The sequence below is a fragment of the Danio aesculapii genome, chromosome 13, assembly GCF_903798145.1.
Source record: "Danio aesculapii chromosome 13, fDanAes4.1, whole genome shotgun sequence".
NCBI lineage: Eukaryota > Metazoa > Chordata > Actinopteri > Cypriniformes > Danionidae > Danio > Danio aesculapii.
This window is the reverse complement of record NC_079447.1, coordinates 12839868-12860254: the sequence shown is the minus strand read 5'-3', so window position 1 is coordinate 12860254 and position 20387 is coordinate 12839868. Positions and strand designations below refer to the sequence as shown.

At 33.1% G+C, this 20387-nt stretch overlaps 1 protein-coding gene across 1 annotated transcript; it reads left to right on the top strand.

Moving 5' to 3' along the window:
- Nucleotides 1-831: 831 nt before the first annotated feature.
- Nucleotides 832-18902, top strand: got1 (glutamic-oxaloacetic transaminase 1, soluble). Its single transcript, XM_056470549.1, has 9 exons — nt 832-1068; nt 6769-6950; nt 9395-9518; nt 10909-11021; nt 11741-11845; nt 13954-14104; nt 14195-14360; nt 15127-15269; nt 16553-18902. The coding sequence occupies exons 1-9, from the start codon at nt 960-962 to the stop codon at nt 16690-16692; spliced, it is 1233 nt and encodes a 410-aa protein (XP_056326524.1). The 5' UTR covers nt 832-959; the 3' UTR covers nt 16693-18902.
- The last annotated feature ends 1485 nt before the right edge of the window (nt 18903-20387 follow it).

The window sequence follows — 20387 nt, the reverse complement described above, 5'->3', positions numbered from 1 at the left end:
CTGTGTAGTAGCCAGGGATGGGCAGTAGATGTATTTAGAATTGATGAAAATGGCCTCATATTTTGTATCAAAATACTTTGTATTTTTGTAGTTTCAAAATACTGTAAAATATAAATTATGCTTAAAGAAAGTAACAGACTAATGGTCAGGTTAATACTAGTATTTTCAAAATATAAAAATACAGTATTTTAGTTTGATGCATGTTGTGGCTGCTGTATTATGTAGTTTATTTTTGAGACACTTAAAATTGATGTATTTGGCATTTTATTTTAAAATACATTTCAATGTATTTCTGCCTATCCCCGTTGTTCATGATTAATGTTAGTAAATACATTTAGTAACAATAACTACTGAAAACAAGCGGGAAACGTTAATTAATGCACAAAAATTGCCATTCAATGTATTAATAAGTTACATGTGGGAAGTCTTAATTTGATATAGATAGTAATCCTTATCTGAGGTGGAAGTCTACATAGCACTACTGTTACATTGTACTAAGCAGAATATTATGAAACTTGTTTTCATAAAAGCAGATAACGCTCATAAATTGCACAATTTCAAAATAATGATGCTGATAACTGGATGTGGAACTCGTATAACCGTGGGTGTGAATGAAAACAACGCAGCTCATTGAAGCAAACGCATCCCGCCCTCACTTGCAGTGTTATTGGCTGAAAGTGACGTCAGTCTTATTCACGCGCGCTCTCATTGGTCCCCCTAGCGCGTTCTTTGATGACGTAGCCGCTTGACCTTCTTGTACTGCAATACGATTGGACAATCCGCGAGCCCACCATCCACTTTGGTTTTCTATTGGTAAGCCTAGACACGCCTGTCCTCCATTGCCCAAATCTCACATTTGAAGGTTAAAGTCAGTCAGTGTTCATCACACCGCACTTCAATTCAGCGGTAACCACTCTCCCTCCTCTTCTCTTCATTTACAGACATATTAAACCAGCAAAATGTCGATATTTGGTGAAGTCCCGCAGGCTGCTCCTGTCGCAGTGTTTAAACTGACAGCAGATTTCCGTGAGGATCAGGATCAGAAGAAGGTGAATCTGGGAGTCGGAGGTGAGAGATGCGCTAGTAACACACACACTTATTTGCATATCTGGATATACATAAATAAATACCACACTGTCAGTTATAATGCATGCTTTGGCTTAGTACATACTGTTAACCTCCTACTGTGACAACAATAGGCCTTTTCAATAAAACAAGACCTGCTTATCAGGTTCTGTTCTGCTCATTTAGAATGAACTGCGTTTAAATAAGCCCCATGTGTTTTTAAATTATGATACTGGAGGCCAAGCACGTGATCTCAGATCAGCTGTTTTCTGGAATCCAATAGCAGCATCAGTAACATGAGATTCTTCATGCACAATGATCTGACTTTTAACTGTCTCTGATTAACTGCATGTAAATATATAACTGTAGACAATGTGTACAGTATGTCAAGGCAAGTTTATTTATATAGCATATTTCATACACAGTGGCAATTCAAAGTGCTTTACATAAACAGGAATAAAAGAGACTATAAAGAGAGTATAAATAAAAATAAATAATATAAAAACAGATGAAAACAGCGTAAAGACAGTTTTTCCATATTCCAAAACACTGGTGTATTATATTTTCTCACTTTACTCTGGGACTTCCTCATTCTGGCGGTCACCCCCCCTCTGTGGACTTTTTTGGTACCTATTTGTCTATTGGACATCTCCAACAGATTAGATTTTTCACCTAAGATCGAAAAGTTAAGCTTTACAGCTCTAATTGCGTTCTGAATTTACATTATAATTTTACATTAAATTATATATATATATATATATATATATATATATATATATATATATATATATATAAATATATAAGGGCTGCATAATATTGGTAATATCTGACATCGCAATATTTTATTTTTGTGCAATAAATATTGCAAAATGAATACAGTTTCACAAGATAGTTACACAGCATAATTTAAGGAGCCTAACAGTATTCAGGTACAGAAATTGAATAATCACAATGCAAAAAATGCTTTTCTTACTTTTAAGTCAAGGTCAGCTTTATTGTCAATTCAACCATATGTACAGGACATACAAAATTTTGTTACTCTCAGACCCTAGGTGCCTAACATTCATTCATTAATTTTTTTTGGCGTACTCCCTTTATTAATCTGGGTCGCTATAGCGGAATGAACCGCCAACTTATTCAGCATATGTTTTATGCAGCGGATGCCCTTCCAGCTGCAACCCATGACTGGGAAACATCCACACCTCTCATTTAGGTCCCTAACATATAAAATTAAAACAAAAAGTCGAACTTTAAAAAGACATTACATTAAATACCATTATACATAAAATGTGATCTAAAAATATATGTAAAAAAAATAAAAATGTGTAAACAATACAATTGCACTTAAGGGCAAATGGCGAGGAGTGCAAGCCAGAGTTATGCATATGTAACAGTGTAGACCATTTCAATATGGCGATTATCATGGTAATGATAATACCAAAATGATCTGCCAGTGGGGTAAGTAAACTAATCTTGTCCTCGCTTTGAAATGTGGACTAAAAACAAGACAAAAAATTCTTAGTAAGAAAACTTGAAATCATTTTTGCAATAATCATATATAGCTTATAAATACAGTAATTACATACAATTTTGTGGCTCCTGGTGGTCAACTATAATTCAGACTCAACATTTGCAATGTGACTATTTCAGATGTGCACATTACGGTATCAATGCTAAAATTATATATATATATATATATATATATATATATATATATATATATATATATATATATATATATATATATATATATATATATATATATATATATATATATATATATATATATATATGTATACTATCGGTCAAACATTTGGACACTCAATTAGTTAACAATCTTGATGTGTGCAGGTTTTTATCTTAATAGCTTAATACATAAAATATATATATAAAAGATTTGCTCTGAGCATTACAAGCACACATATACACTCTTTAAAATGCTTTAAAATAATTTCAGTTCAATTTCTTTGTATTTTAAACCATTATTTGTTCATTTAGATGTAATATAAGTTATTTATCTGTTAAAAAGTTAAATACAACAATTAGTGTGTGTGTTATTTTGTTTATTTTATGTTTTACTATTTATTTAAACTTTATATTTTCTGTTTAGTCACACTTAATCTACTGGAAACAATAATGATAATAGTAATATTATGGCTACTAATACTTTATGTGAAAAAATGTTTACACATGTATTATACAATTTAAAATCTCTTTTATTATAATTAAATGTGTATATATTTTTCGTCCAGGTAAAAGAGTTTAGTGTTCTCAAACTAAACTTTTTGTTCACTGCATAAACCACACAACATCCTAATAATACATTATATCACACTCACTGACATTAAAGTCATGTCATTTAGCTCCAATGGCATCCAGGGCTTCTAAATATATCTAGGAGATCCTGATCCTGCTCTCTCAACACGAATCAGCTGTGGATAGATTAAAAAATAACATATTTGCTGATTATATATCTCAAAGGTGTATAATAAAAGTTATCCTGCCATTGGTCAGCCATTCACACGTGAAGTGCTGTTAGCTGTGGATGAATAGATTGTGTTCTGTCAACAGTATTATTGTGCAGAAGCAGCGGTTGACTGTCATCTGCTGTGTGGTTATTCCTGATCCTGGTTAGAGAGCTTGACCTCGGAGGATTCTGGCAGGATTATCTTTATCTTCTGCTTTTCCTGACACCCAGCAGACACCGAACGTGACTCCTGAGCGAAAGATGAAAGTCACCTCTTTGAAAAGCCCTGAGTCATGATTGTTTGTGCGTTTTTTTTTATGACCACCTCCCTCCAGTCTGTGGTCTTTCCTCAGTGTCAATGCTGAAATGATTATCTCTCTTGAGCAACCCAGAAAAACACACTGATTTTTATGTGCTTACTAAAGACATGCACAACGAGAAAAAAACATTATGTTAGCATGTGGAGAAACTAAACCTAAAACTTGAAAGGTTGGACTTAACGTTAATAATATTGTTTTGAATATTAAAGATGATAGTAAATTTTAATGAGTTACACTTAATATGGTCTGTGTTGCACAGTAAATTTATCAATTTAATAAGATATTATCACTTATTTTTAATTTCAGTCTTCAACGTATCATAAAAATAAACATGCCATATTGATATATTGATTGATTGGCAAGATTCAAAATGTTGTGAATAACTGTCTATTATTTAAACTTTTAGTGCGTTATTAAGAATATTCAGTTTGCAAGTTCTCCCTGTGTTTGCGTGGGTTTCCTCCGGGTGCTCCAGTTTCCCCCACAGTCCAAGGACATGCGCTTTAAGTGAACTGAATACTGAACTAAATTGGCTGTAGTGTTTGTGTGTGAATGTGAGAGTGTAAGTGTGTATGGATGTTTCCCAGTACTGGGTGCAGCTGGAAGGGCTGTGTAAAACATAAGCTGGACAAGTTGGTGGTTCATTCCGCTGTGGCGACCCCTGATGAATAAAGGGACTAAACTGAAGGAAATTTAATGAATGAATTTATTTAGTTTTATCAAAATAAACAGGTAAAAGATATATTTCAGATCATTAATCCTACTCAGACTAAAAAAAGCAAATATTTAGTCTTTAAAACACTGAGTGAACCTCAGCAGATATTCTGACTCTGGCTGTTGTCATTTTCCCTTCTTTTGACTCCCGCCATAAATATTTATTTTCAGCTCTGGGTTCACCATTGGGCCACTCCAGCCAATAGCAGAACAGCAACTACTTGGTGGCAATAAAGATAGTAAGGCCCCATCTGATTGGTCAAAATTAGATAAACAACCAATGCATAAAAATAAACATAATTTGACATAAACGTAATCATAATAATGATAATTTTGTGATATATTGTGTAGCCCTTGTATATAATATGATAAATACTTTAAAAATGAATTGCAACAAGACAATGTGAACCGACATAATAAGTCTATATTCAGACATACAGTTGATGTCAGAATTATTAGCCCTCCTGTGAATTTCTTTTACAAATATTTCCCAAATGATGTTTAACAGAGCAAGAAATTTTACATAGTATTTCCGATAATATTTTATTCTTGTGGAAAAAGTCTTATATGTTTTATTTCGGCTTGAATAACTTTTTTTACTTTTTAAAGTCAATATTATTAGCTTTAAGCAATATTTTTTTCTGATTGTGTACAGAACAAACCATCATTATACAATGATTTGCCTAATTACTCTAACTTGCCTAATTAACCTAATTAAGCCTTTAAATGTCACTTTAAGCTGAATACTAGTATCTAGTAAAAATATCTAGTAAAATATTATTTACTGTCATCATGGCAAAGATAAAATAAATCAGTTATTAGAGATGAGTTATTAAAACTATGGTGTTTAGAAATTTAACTTCAACTGTATATTCGACTTTATAAAATTATTGCTGTGTTCATGTAATTCAGATATTGACCAGTTAATAAACAGAACAGATGTTTTGTTCTGCATTTGTGTTGGATCTTAAAAGAAAAGTTGCAGCAGGACATCAGAACAGAAGTACACGTTATTGTCGAAAAAGCACATTTTGCTCTTGGTTGAAAGTTCACAGATAAATCTTGATCATAGACTGCACTGATAAAATAGGTACAATTGCGTATGACTGATACTGAATAGACAGGAATTCACCAAAATTTGTAGTGTAATATACAGTTGTTGAAGACAAAGTTATTAGCCCTCTTGGTTGTGAAAATAAGTACCAAGTTAAGCTTAATAGAGCATGGATATTTATCACAGTGTTTCTTATTATATTTCTTTTTCTGGAAAAAGGAATAGTATTGGTTGGGATAATTAAAAAAAATTTAATGAATGAAAGTTGCTAAGGTTAATATTATTAAACCCCTTGTTGTAAACTCAGAAGAAAAGAGCAGGAGACTCTGGGGTATCTTCAAGTAGGATTCTTTATTGAGAATCTTCTGGCACGCTGTAGTCATAAAAGACTAGGGCAGCGTTACTCTGTATTTGATCAAGTTTAGGGGGCTGTAATGCATGGAGGTGGAGATTTAAAATAGTTTAAAGGTCCTATGAAATAAAAAAATGCTTTTTTAGATGTTAGTAAAAGTAAAATTTAAAGATATCAAGTAGATAATCTAGTGTGCTCCAAAACAGTGACAAAATTCAAGTTCAGAAGGTATAAAGCTGACATAAAGATCCAAAGCTTGCAGTTTGTCCCCCTTAAATTGATACTTTTTTTTTGACGTCACCTCATACTTTAGAGTTTCTCATCAAATCTTGACCAATCAAATGCTCTCTACAATCTGACATGCCCCGCCTCCTTCAAGACTCTTCTCATTTGCTTTGCTTTTGATGCTCTTGAGCTCAACCACTCTCACTGGCTGAGCTGTTATTAAACAACATGCTATTGGCTGTTTTTAATAAGGGGAAGGAGCTACTATATATCTCACTCTCTCTTCATGTTTCCATCAAACATTGAATAAAAATGCTAACTTTAAAGCACTTCACAGCACTTTTAATATTGTTGTCTAAACATGAAAACATTTTCTCAGAATTCTTGATCTGAAAGGTGGGAAAGCAACATTCATTCAAAGTCTTTACTTTCACATACTTCATCCTTGCTGAATAAAAGTATTAATTTCTTCCAAAAAAGAAACAGTTTGATCCAAAATTTTGGCTGAGAGTGTGTGTGTAGATCAGAATTTAGCCTCTGTTTTGAATGATCATGGTGTTCCTCTCTTCAGCCTACAGGACAGATGAATGTCAGCCCTGGGTTCTCCCTGTGGTGAGGAAAGTGGAGAAGATGATCGCTGATGACCACAGTTTGAACCACGAGTACCTGCCCATCCTAGGCCTGCCAGAGTTTCGTTCCAGCGCATCTAAGATCGCTCTGGGTGAAGACAGTCCTGCTATCAGGGAGAACCGGGTCAGAAAAGATCACGCTTATTTCACAAACATAATTTTGTAATTGATTTTTTTTCTGTTGTAGGATGCAGGTGTTTGATCTTTTACATTTCATGTTTCAAGTATTTAAATATTCCTTCAATTAAGCCTTCAAATTATGAAAGTCTCCGGAAATACAGTCTTAAGTAATCTTAAGAATAAGTAATTTTGAATGAATCTATCAAATTGAACAGTAAATAGATTAATAATATAAACACCACAATTTAAAATAAATGATGCTCTATTCATATTTCTATTCATCTGAAAAAAAAAATAGATTGTGGTTTCCTTAAAAATATAAGTCATTGATAAAAAAGGATGCCTCTTGTGCAGCAAATCATTATGTTAGATTGATTCCTGAAGGATCATTGAGAGTGAGAGATGATGCTGAAAATTCAGTTTTGAGCCACAGGCATAAATTACATTGTAAGATGTATTCAAATAGAAAATCAGAAAAATCTTATTGTATTATCACTGATTTTACTGTATTTTTAATCAAATAAATGCAGCCTTAATAAAATATAGCAATATGAAAAATATCATTCTATTCTATTCTATTCTATTCTATTCTATTCTATTCTATTCTATTCTATTCTATTCTATCTATCTATCTACCTACCTGCCTGCCTGCCTGCCTACCTACCTACCTACCTTCCTTCCTTCCTTCCTTATTTCCTATCTTAATTCTTTAGCTATGTCTCATTTCAGAGCCTGCATCCTCTGAAGGATGCATTCGAAGTGCGCTGCGTCATCGCTGCGCGACGAAGGCTGTCTCATTTCAAAAGGGCTCCTTCAAACGTAGTCACCAAATGCATTCTTCGTTTCCCAGGTAATGAAGGACACAACCAGTGGATCCTTCGTGGCCTCAAACGTCCCAAGATTCATTGCGCGTTGATAATGGCAGGACGTTTTATAAGAAAACTCTGGTTTAAATGTATGAATTAAGTTTATTTTACTTGGATATCTAAACACATGTTAAAAAAACAAAAACAGTATGACCTGTCTTAGTCAAGAGTGATTTTATAGACAGTTTACATATTTATGTGTACATGTATGGATCAAAGGAAATATATTTCCAGCTTCTGTAAACCTTGTTTTGCCTTCAGATCACTTAAAATAAGTTTTAAAATCACTTTGAAAAAAATCATTACAAATTTTATTACCGCTTATTAATAGCAGCTGTTACAGTTGCTAGGTGACGAGATCTGTCCTCTGTGGGCTAGATCATCAATTTCAAACGCTCGGTTCAGCCTGTGTGGACTTCGAAGGACTCACCTTTGAAGTCTGCGTCCTTCGGAGGATGCGGCCTCTGAAATGAGACACAGCTCTTAACTACTTAAACCAAGGCGGATAAGATATATCTGTGACTCTGGAACACAAACTACTTCATAAATTAAGTTTATAAGTTATTTAATTAATGGACGTTCATTAAAAATTGATATCTACATTATCTAAAGGCAGAATGAATAAGCTCTCCTCTTATGTATGTTTGTTAGAATTGGCCCATGTTTGGCAGAGAAACAACTATTTGAAAATTTGGAATCTAAAGGTACAAAAATAATCTAAATACAGAGAAAATCACATTTAAAGTTGTCCAAATCAAGTGATTAGTAATGCGCATTACTAATTAAAAATTGAGTTTTGGTATTTACTTTTATGGCCTTTGCAAAAATAAATATCTACTTTTACATATACAGTTAATACTTAAATGTATAGTTGGAAATGTACTAAATATTTTCGTGGAACATGATCCTTATATAAAAGTACTGGCATAAACGAAAAATTGATCATTTTAACCCATAAAAGTTTTTTTTTTTTTTGTCAAAGATATACCCTTGCAACTTAAGACTGATTTTATGGTTCAGGGTCACATTTTTGTTGATAATTACTAAGGCCAGATGGAATCTGCCGACGTTTTTTGCTATTTCTGCGGAGAATTTTGATAAAAATCTGCGGATTTCTTCTGAATTATTTTGGGAGTATCATAACTAAAACCTTAATATATGAAATAAAAAATGATATCTTTTTAACTTTTATTTAATGTTCAAAATGCAAGTCCAATTAGATCCACTTTATTTGGTAAACAAAGCAAGTCTCATATAATATATCTACTAAAAGACAGAAAACATTACTGTACAAACTGCATTGTTCATAAATCAGATGAACATTTTCATATTAGTCAATAATATTACTGTAATTAATAAAAAAAAAAACGGAATTAATATAGATTTACACACATTTACTCAAGTAAATAAACAGAATTAATGATGGGCTAAAAATCTGCGTAAATCTGTGAAATTCTGCGCGTGCAGATTGCGTGTAGGCCTAGTAATTACCCAAATTAATTATAGGTTTATATGCACATTTATTTTCTAGTTTGAACTAGTGTTTTTTGTTTTTATGTGACATTTTTGGTTGTTTTTTCAGGTAGGAGCTGTGCAGTGTTTAGGAGGTACCGGTGCTCTAAAGATCGGAGCTGAATTTCTTCGCCGCTGGTACAATGGAACTGACAACACAAAAACTCCAGTTTATGTGTCTGCACCAACATGGGGTGAGCAGAAGACCAAGTCACACATAGAAAATCTGTATGACAGCAGTACAGTAATACGGATATTTATTTGGCCATTTTAACTTGCTGTTTTTAAATCAAGGCTGAAATGTATTTTTATAGTTTGACTTTTGAGAGCTGCTTTTTAAAAACATTATGTACAGCACTTTAATAAAAATTGTCATGTTAAACAAGTGCTTTATAAATAAACTTGGACTTTAAGAGTATTGTTTATCCTATCAAGTAAAACTATTTTCATGCTGACGTTTGGTTATCTAATTAAAGGTGCAGTAGGTGATCTGCCTAAATGCTAACCGGTTAGCATAATATGTTTGAAACACAATCCCTCCCCTGCCGTCAAAAGCCACGCCTCTTAAAATCATGTGAACGCGCATATTAAAGATGACAGAGACCAATAAGATCATGTCATTCACCAGTTAAAAAACTTTATACTAGTTATAATACCACAATTCTGAATGAAAAACTATTATATCTAGCACATTTTCAGTTGTGTAGCAAGCAAAATTTGTCATAATGGGCAATGTTTCATGCATGCAAGTCTTGCATACTATGCGAGTACTATTTGCTTAGTGGTTGGCCGGTGGGGTGCAGGAACTTATTACACTTATTACTAAGCCATACTTATATGCTATTTCAGACCGAATATTCAAGTAGCATGGTAAACAATATAGGGAGCAGGTTGTCCTTGTTCAAAAATGAACCAATGTAAGTATAAAACGAACTCCACCTTAAATATAATCTACATTATGGATGTTGTAAAAGGTCCCTTATTAAACTGAAAATAGTCAGATCAATCTTTCGCCAGGAGATTTCAGTGGCTCAACAACACTTCCACCATATAACCCATTCATAACACAACAAAATCTACATAGCGTGATGCTAAAAGAGTTTTAAAACATAACATTACCTGTCTAAAAAAATACTTCAGCCATGTTGTCATTCATCCTCCAGCATGTAAAAGTAACTCCATTATTGATTCAGCATTTGTTGTTACCGCTCACTCATGTCCAAGTGACTGCGACGCGCGCGCGAATGCGCAAAAGGCGGATCTGCGTGAACTGGTGCACAGTTATACAAACCTACATTTGCTGACAGCCAGTTTGGGCTACTTATCAGAAGGCCAGACAAATTATAATTGGATGAACACTTTTTAGTCTTACGCCTTACCCAGAATATAAAAATACATATCAATACATTTAGATCATTTACTTTAATCAGTACTATTGGAATGTGAAGACACTTTCAACCAGCACAACAAAAAAAGTTTCTGAAAGCATCACCTACTGCACCTTTAACTTGTTTGAGTAAATTACCGTGTTCATTGTTGTTTCAATGTCTTAAAATGTTAATCATCTTGCATCTTTGGTTGTAGAGAACCACAATGCTGTTTTCTCTAATGCTGGATTTGAGGACATCCGTCCATACAAATACTGGGACCCAGTGAAGCGTGGACTCGATCTGGCTGGTTTTCTGGGTGACATGGAGGTGAGTAGTGATTTAAATTCCGGTTGTCTTTAACAAAGTGTTATATAGTTACTTATTTATCAGTTATTGATCAAAAGTAATCTAAAATCTAATTTTAATATGTGCCCAGAAAGAAGCCTCTTTTATAATTAACCACACAAGTGCCGTTGTAAAATGAAATTACAGTACACTAACAGGGAAACACTGTTAATGATGATCATTAAATTAACATTTGCTCTATCAGGGTGTCCGTGGGGTCTTAAAGTATTAAAAGTTGATGAATTAATGTAGAGAAATTCAAGGCCTTTAATAAGTATTAAAAAGTCTTAAATGCTGTTTTGCAAGGTATTTAATTTATATCATGTTTGATTATGCAATGTATGGTTGTATGCAAAAGTTCGCCTGAATTAAATCTGCGAATATCAGGATGCTGTGTAGTTCTGCTAGAATTGACATCCTGCTGCTTTGTTTACTCAAGTAACCAACCAAGGCAACACCGTTATTTCTGCAGTTCTTTAGGCGCCAACCTGCTGGATTAGCTAGATTTAATAGATTTTTATTCAGTATATGAATAATGTTTTAGTTTTGGATTAGTTTATTGAATTAATATTTAGTACATATCCTGTAAGTTAAAATCTCGCCAGTGTTTCCGCTTGAAAAGTGGTTATAAGGTCTTAAAATGTATGGAGTACATGATATACTCTGTATATACAATCTAACTGTCATGTCTTTGGCATCAGAGTGCACCAGATCACTCCATCTTCGTTCTGCATGCCTGCGCGCACAACCCCACCGGCACAGACCCCACCCAGGACCAGTGGAAGCAGATCGCAGAGGTCATGAAGGTGAGAGCATCACTACACCTCCACATCATCTGACCGACATGCCAGGTTTAGAAATATTGAAGCAGTACAAAAATGCACCCTAATTGTGTGTAATAGAGCATTTAAACACAGCCTACCATTACAACCTACTGTTGTCTAAATTTATTCTCTCTGTAGTTTTATAAATACTAAGTTAACTATTGCATAATCACTTAAATATGTTATAAAGTTGTTAAAGAGTCACACAGGGTCATTCATGGCATTGCTTTTACAGTCAAGTTTATTTCATCAAAAGTTGCATTTAATTTTGTCAACACATCTTAAGACTTTAAGATTCAGGTCAATTCGTAGTCAATTTATGAATAAAGTTTAGCCTTTTTTTCCACAAATTTGAGTCTAGTTAATCTTGGAATCATCATCCTGAATGTTCATAGGATATGTCTTCTGACAGTTGTTTAGTGCATGAAATAAAAAAACACTGCAATCATTACGGTTAAAAGTAGAGATGCATGATATATTATTGACCACTTCGGTATAGGCTGATAAATACAGATTTTTTATTTAATGTTATTGTTATTGGCCCGATGAAAAAAATGTTTATGTATAGCTCATAAATTAAAGCTAAAGAAAGAAAACACCTGAGTCTTTTTTGATGTTCTGTTGAATTGAAGTGTCATTGTTTTCTGCAGTTAAGGTAGTACATGAAATCAGTTGCCTACTGTATTTTTTGCGTTTGTGTTCACATGCAGAAAAATTGACATTTAGCAAAGATTTTTGAGGCTTTCAATTAGAGTTTGATGATGAAACTATTTATTGTCAGCTAATTTGTCCATTTTAATCATCGTTAAAAGTGTATTTAATTACAACTAATTGTAAAACCTTCCACAAACAAACAACTTATAGGTAAATACCTTCCAGCATTACACACATTTTGTCTAACATTTTCTGCCTTTTTATAAGCTCCACCAACTGTCAGAAATTGGATTTGTGAATATATTTATGTCATGTATAATTTTTATTCAGACTGTGTGCTGTTTTTACTCAATTTCTCCCATTCTTGTTTGCTAGGGTTTATTTTTGATTATTGTTTGTGAATATTAAAATAGGGGTCTACTGGTAAAAAGGTTGGGACTTTGTAAAAACATCAACAGATTTCTAAGGAACAATTTTTAATGTATGAGTTAAAATGTAAATAAAATAATAAAGAAAATATTAAAATGGTTTAAAATGCAAAAATAATCAATTTAGAACCACTTGTTTACATGTTTGTTGACCAAAGTTACTGCAGTTTTCTTGCATAATACATAGGAAACAGTACAAATTATTTTACAAATTGAATTGTACACTAATACCTCCTAATATTCAATGATATTTATATATTTGTTAGTTTAATAAGACTACAATAAATATTTGTAAAAAGTGTATGTATATACAGTTGAAGTCAGAATTATTAGCCCCCCTGAATTACTAGCCTCCCTGTTTATTTTTTCCCCTCAATTTCTGTTTAACGGAGAGAAGATTTTTTAAACATATTTCTAAACATAATAGTTTTAATAACTCATTTCTAATAACTGATTTCTTTTATCTTTGCCATGATGACAGTAAATAATAATAATACACTTCTATACAGCTTAAAGTGACATTTAAAGGCTTAACTAGGTTATTGGGTTAACTAGGCAGGTTAGGGTAATTAGGCAAGTTATTGTAAAACAATGGTTTGTTCTGTAGACTATCGAAAAAAAAATAGCTTAAAGGGGCTAATAATATTGACCTTAAATTGTGTTTAAAAAATTAAGAACTGCTTTTATTCTAGCCAAAATAAAACAAATAAGACTTTCTCCAGAAGAAAAAAATATTATCAGACATACTGTGAAAGGCTGGCTAATAATTCTGACTTCAACTGTGTATATATATATATATATATATATATATATATATATATATATATATATATATATATATATATATATATATATATAAATTATACGTTATTTACAAATAAGTAATTATTATTTTAATCATGTAAATTTTTTAAACTATCCCTTTAAGATTTTCCTTGCCTAAATTCAAACCGTGATATGTTGTGTATGTATCTAACTAATTATCTCTTTTCTCACTTCTCTCTTCAGCGGAAGAATCTGTTTGCCTTCTTTGATTCAGCCTATCAGGGCTTCGCCTCAGGAGATCTAGAGAAGGACGCCTGGGCCGTGCGTTACTTTGTTTCACAGGGTTTTGAATTGTTCTGTGCTCAGTCTTTCTCCAAGAACTTCGGTCTGTACAGTAAGTGGCTCCAACAGCATTTGCAGGTTACATTTTAATTCTATCCTGGTTCAGAATCATGTGATTTTAAAAAGGAATCTGACTCTGCAGATGAGAGAGTGGGGAACTTGACTGTTGTAGCCAAAGATCAAGACAATGTGAATCGTGTGCTGTCTCAGATGGAGAAGATCGTGAGAATCACCTGGTCAAACCCTCCGTCACAGGGAGCTCGTCTGGTCGCCATCACACTAAACACCCCGGAACTCTTTGCTGAATGGTAAGTGCTATTAAAGTTTGGGTTTTTTGTATTATTTTAAGTGTTTTTTTTTAGTTTTTTATTTGATTGAACACCATATACACTTAGAAATATACATACACACATATGCATGAAAGCAAATATAAACATTTGAGTGAGTGTCATCAAAATTTCTCGAAACCATTACCTCCAACTGGTGACGATAAAAGGTAAAAATAAAAGTCAGCATTTATTAGGGCCATTGGGATTTATTTTAATTAACAGTGTTGTATCATTTATCTACTTTGAGAATTGTCATTAGTGTAATTAACATGGCATCTTGTTTTATATGACTTTTGTGAATTTTGACAAATTATTGAAGTATTTATATACTTTATATACTGTCTTTTGTTTATGCAAATATTTTATAATAAAAAAAGTATATAAAAATGATATACTATATAACTATACATATAAACACACGCATATATTTACTTATATTTTATACTTTTATATTAGTTGTAGTTTTTTATAGTAGTTGTTTTCATCAAACACAGTTTACTATAATAATAATATTAATAATATAAATAATAGCAATATAATATAATAATGAAATAATAGTCAAGTATTGTAAATAATAATATTTACTGTACATTTATGTAGATTTTATGTATTTATAGAAGATAATGCTAAAAATTACTGCAAAATACAGTCAAAAATATATATAATGGTCTATTAGGCTTGTTTCCCCCCCTGCAAATACTGGGGTGAAATGTGAACTGGATGTTTTCTTGATGTTTTTCTCTAGGAAGGCCAATGTGAAGACTATGGCAGACAGAGTCCTGCTGATGCGAGCTCAGCTGAAGGAGAAACTGAAGGCTCTGGGAACTCCAGGAACATGGGAGCACATCACTGAACAGATCGGCATGTTCAGCTTCACAGGACTCAACCGTAAGCACCTCCTCCTGACACTTTCACACTCCGCTGATGCATGCGTTTCTAACATCTGCTCCTACACTCTAATGCTGTTTTCTTACAAATTACTGAAGATTAATTGTTGCCGTTGTTTCAAATCTTTATTTGTTTACCTTTTGTAATGTATTCTGAAATCATCATGAAAGTAGCCTTGATGCGCCAACTGCTGGACACTCATAGCTTGTAAGTCAGGGTTCAAAATTAATCATAAACGTTAAAGGAACAGTCTTTTTGTGATTGGACCCTAGAGTTAAACAGGATATATTTTAAAACTATTTTTTAATCTATTCAGCCAATCTCTGCATCTGGAGGGAACACTTTTAGCTTAGCTTAGCATAGATTGTTCAATCGGATTAGACCATTAGCATCTCGATCAAATATTTCATAAAGTATAAGATCATTTCGAATTATACTCTCATTCTGGCGTAATAATCAGTTAACTTTGGTCACGTACCATGGCTGTAGTTGGCGCAATGATATTACGCAGTTGTGTTACCTTGTTACCAAGCTGGGGACTATTTCCAGGTGGTGCGTAATATCAGTACCCTTGCTGGAGCCATTATACAGCACCAAAGTTTCTTTATTATTTTGTCAGAATAAGAGTAGAGTTCCTAGCTGTATCGGTCTGGAGATTAACTTTGTCTTGGTACATGATTTAACTACAGTTGAGTCATGCTTAAAAGGAAAATTCTAGAATTTAAAAAAAAGCGAGATGCTAATGGTCTAATCCGAATCCATGATCTATGCTAAGCTAAGCTAAACGTGCTGTAGATTGACTGAGTGGATTAAAAAATGGTAAAGCTCAAATGTTTAGCTCTAGGAGTGTTCTAAAATTAGCCTATTTCCCCAAAAAAGTGGAGTGTTCCTATAACATATCGTCACGGCTAGATTCTTGCCCCTTTTTTAGATTTTGTAAAGATTTTGCTCCGCATGTAAACACATCAACCTGCTTACCGTGGTCTTATTATTGGTGCATATATTAATGCATTCTCACATCTCATGTTTTAAATGTATAGTTAAAATCATTTAATAATTACCCTTAGAAACGACCTTAGAATTTTTTAATTTGCAGACTATAAAGTGGAATAATTTTCACCACGTAATGCTTAAAAAGTATACTCGTAATCGGAAAAATAGAGTACATATAGAAAGGCTACATTTTACTCATACTTTGAGTAGTATTTAAAACAAATACTTTTACTTATTTTGCACTACACCGAGTGTCACTAAAACATGTTCATAACTTTTGTGTTTTACAGCTAAGCAGGTGGAGTACATGATAAAAGAAAAGCACATTTATCTAATGGCGAGTGGCCGCATCAACATGTGCGGTCTCACCTCCAAGAACATCGACTATGTGGCCGAGTCCATTCATGAGGCTGTCACTAAAGTCCAGTAATCACAGTCACCTGTTTGTGTGTGTGTCAACAAGAACATAGAGGCACACAGGCACACACACAAATTAACACACACCTTCACACACCAACTTGTGCTGGTCTAATTTACTCATCAGCAAGATCCAGTTTTAATTTTGTAATTATAAACAACAAAACTGTCCCAGAATATGAATATATATATGCACACAATTTCCTTCCCTATGCCCTTCTCATGTGTTTAAATATTCTCAGTGGGTTTCATTTTAGTCTTGTTTGTGTAAATTAGCACTTTGAGGATTGGTTTAACTATGGAAGCTGGTTTCTGCCACGAAATTATGAATAACAAATAAAATAAAAAGCTCACAAATGAGGCTTTTTATGGTTTATATCTTGCCCTTTTTGACTTTTTGCCCCACAATTGATAGAAAAAAAAAATCTACATTTTCAGGATAAAGGCAACATTTTTGAGAGGGAAAAAAAGTCAAAGTTACAAAATATAAACTTTTCTTGGAATTTTGAGTCATTTTATGTTCATAAATTCAAGTTTATGTCTTGCACTTCAGCAAGTTTAATTTGCCTAACCCTCTATGGCATGAGTTTAGTTCCAATCCTGCTTCAACACACTTACCTGTAGGTTTCAAACAAGCCTGAAGAACTCAATTAGTTTAATCAGGTGGGTTTAATCAGGGTTAAAGATAAACTGTGCAGAACTTTTTGCCAGTTTAATTTGCATCTTTGAATTGAAACATAGCTAATGCGACTGTTCAAGCTCGCTGTTGGAAGGAATGAGCCTAACTGCTCAATCTTGTTCGTTATCTCCATAAAATGTTTCAATATCCATTTCCTGTGAGGAATAGTACACCGTACAGAAAAACATATATATTATGGTGATAACTATACATTTCTTCACATTTCCATCCATAGGATGTTATTGTTTTCACAAAAGTGGTCTAACTGCAATGTTGCCCCGAGGCAACAAATGAAAAACTACCATAATAACATAAAGTGTCTTTTCTCAATCAAATATGCTTCTTCGCACATCCATGCACATCACACATATTTTAATGTAAATATATTTAAATTTAAATGTGTTAAAATATTCAATCTATCTTACGTTCTGTTAGCTGTGTGTGCAAGCAGGCTATGATCCCAAAATGGCTGTTTTGCTCCCAGAAGAAAGGTCAAACCCACACCCACCTCAAATTTGATTGGTCACCGGCTTATTATTTGACTTTTTTGTGATGTTTTATTTGTAAAAATTTTCAAATGGGGTGGGGTTTGGGCTGGAGGGCAACACCATGCCATAGAGAGTTAAATTGTATTTTCTTCAGAAAGACAAGAAATATAAGAATTTGAGCAAAATCTGAATTGTGAGATATAAACCATTTTTAAAGAAGTAAAAGTCAGCCTTATGCAATATTTTACCTTTTTATCTTGACGAAATGAGCTTCCAAAGTTTACAGTCAGTCAAACTCCAGTCTCTGGATTACATTAATCTGAAGGCTCCAGCTTGACTGATTTCATTATCTCTCATGCTCCTTGGATTAAATTGCAACAGATCAGTGAGAGTAAATCTGAGTGTATTGACCAACTATGAACAGAAACAGATATTACAAAAAAAAAAAACAAGTCCTATCTTATCTTATCTTTGGCATCCCATTTTACTGTATTGAGTGCTGAACTGAAGGACGATGTGTCTGTAAAGCCTGCACTAAGACGAATGACTGCAGAACTTGAATAACTGAGGGCATTAGATTGTGTTTCGCTGTTATTTTCAATGGGATTTATTTGCTCTTACAGTTAATTAAATGGTTTAATTTAACATTTTACCCCTAAATTTAATTTTTGTTGATTTTTCTTTTTAACTTATTTTACAATTGGAGGGAAAATCCTGCATCTCATGTCAACTAAAGGCAGGTGAATTTTGGAGTGATTTTGGAGTTCAACGCTTCTTTGGTGGTGCTCTTTCTGGGTTGTGAAGAGCCCAGGCATCGTTTTGCACTTTATTTTCCGATGTCTTTTTAATCTGCTGAATCTGCTCCAACTCGTTGTGTTCCAGCTCGTTTGTGCACTGCAGTACTGTTTAATGAATGTGCAGTCATTAGTCCAAGTACATTACTCTCCCATCCAGCTTATTATAGTGTCATAAGATCAAACCACAAGGAGTATAGAAGCTCTTTGAGCACAAGTATACTAATCAAAGTGCATTGAAATAAATGAAGTAAATTGACAAGTCCTGCTGTGTTTAATTAGTGCATCTCTCTATCAGTGGTAATAGTAATATAATGTTATTCAAATGCAATTTATTGAAGATCAAATTAATGCTGGGTTGGTCAGCAGAAGAGAAAACCAAACATGTATTTCAAAATGCTTTGTATTAAATGTCTTATGTATCTTCGTCTTGTTGACCAAAAGCTAAAAAGATTTTTAAATACCATCTCTTAAACAAAACTATAGGTATGGTTTGCATTTTTAAATCGGTGTTTCAATTTATAGGCCTATTTCTTTTCGGTTATTTTTTTAATCTCTCTATAGTCTTGTTGGTTGGCACAAAAAATAAAGAAACTGTAGTGAAATTTGCTATAAAAGCCATTTTTGCAGCTTTTCAAGTCATGTTATATTCAATCTTTGAACACATGGTTGGCAAAAAGAATGTGGTTTTATGGTTTTAAAATGTGTCATTTATTAACAGAGATAATGATTAGTGTTAGATACTAGAGTTTTCTGTTACGCAAGTATGGTAATGTTAAACTTACTTTGACAGGGTTGGCTTTTTTTGGTATAGGCCTATTACTCTAATAATTGAAAATGAACTACAAGCCTTTAGGTCTCTGCCATTTTACAGGCCTTTTTAACCACTAACAATTGGGCCTTTAATATAATAACAGATTACTGGCGTTTTTTTATTGACAAAAAACATTCATAGAATATGTGGTCTATCTGCCTTAAGGATGAAATGTTATCGTCCTAATAAATAACAGCAGTTATTAAAACTGTTTCATTTTACCCAGTGAAATTTGATGATTTTTTTAGCTTTCTTTTCCACAACAGAGCTGAGAGTTAAGGGAGTTATGTAGCAAAACATTTATGTGATTTTGTTATTATTTTTATTACATTACCACTTAATAAAGTTTAATTTGTTAATGGTCAGTAAAATACTTACCATTATTCTTTTTTTTTAATAATTATTTCATTTCAGCATAATGTTGCCTTACTGTTATGGTTTAGTTTTTTCTTAGTTTTAGTGTCTGAACATCCAAGTACAACTTAAACATCACGATTTCTGACATTGTCTATTAAATTAACCTGGCTAGTTTGTTAATCAAAAGCGCTAGCATTGACGTTGCATTTTGGCCATTTGTTGTTTTTCGCGCCATCGAACGAGTCAGGAGGAGACGGAATTAGCTAAACAAACTATCACGGTGAGTTATGAGATGACAGACATTTCTACTAAATAAGCCTGCAGAGGAAGTCTCAGAGTAACAAAGCAAGTAAGAATCCAAAGAGAAAGCTTTGAATACTAGCTTAAAACGGCTTAATGTTACTGTTTGACTAAAGGAAAACAATTGCTCAATTCATAAACCGACAACATTTTTAGTTTATTAAACACAGTATTGATTTCTAAGTACTTTAACAAGATAATTGCTAATTTCGATATTATACCTTAACCAGAGACCTTCAGATTAACAAAGGGACTAAGCCGAAAAGAAAATGAATG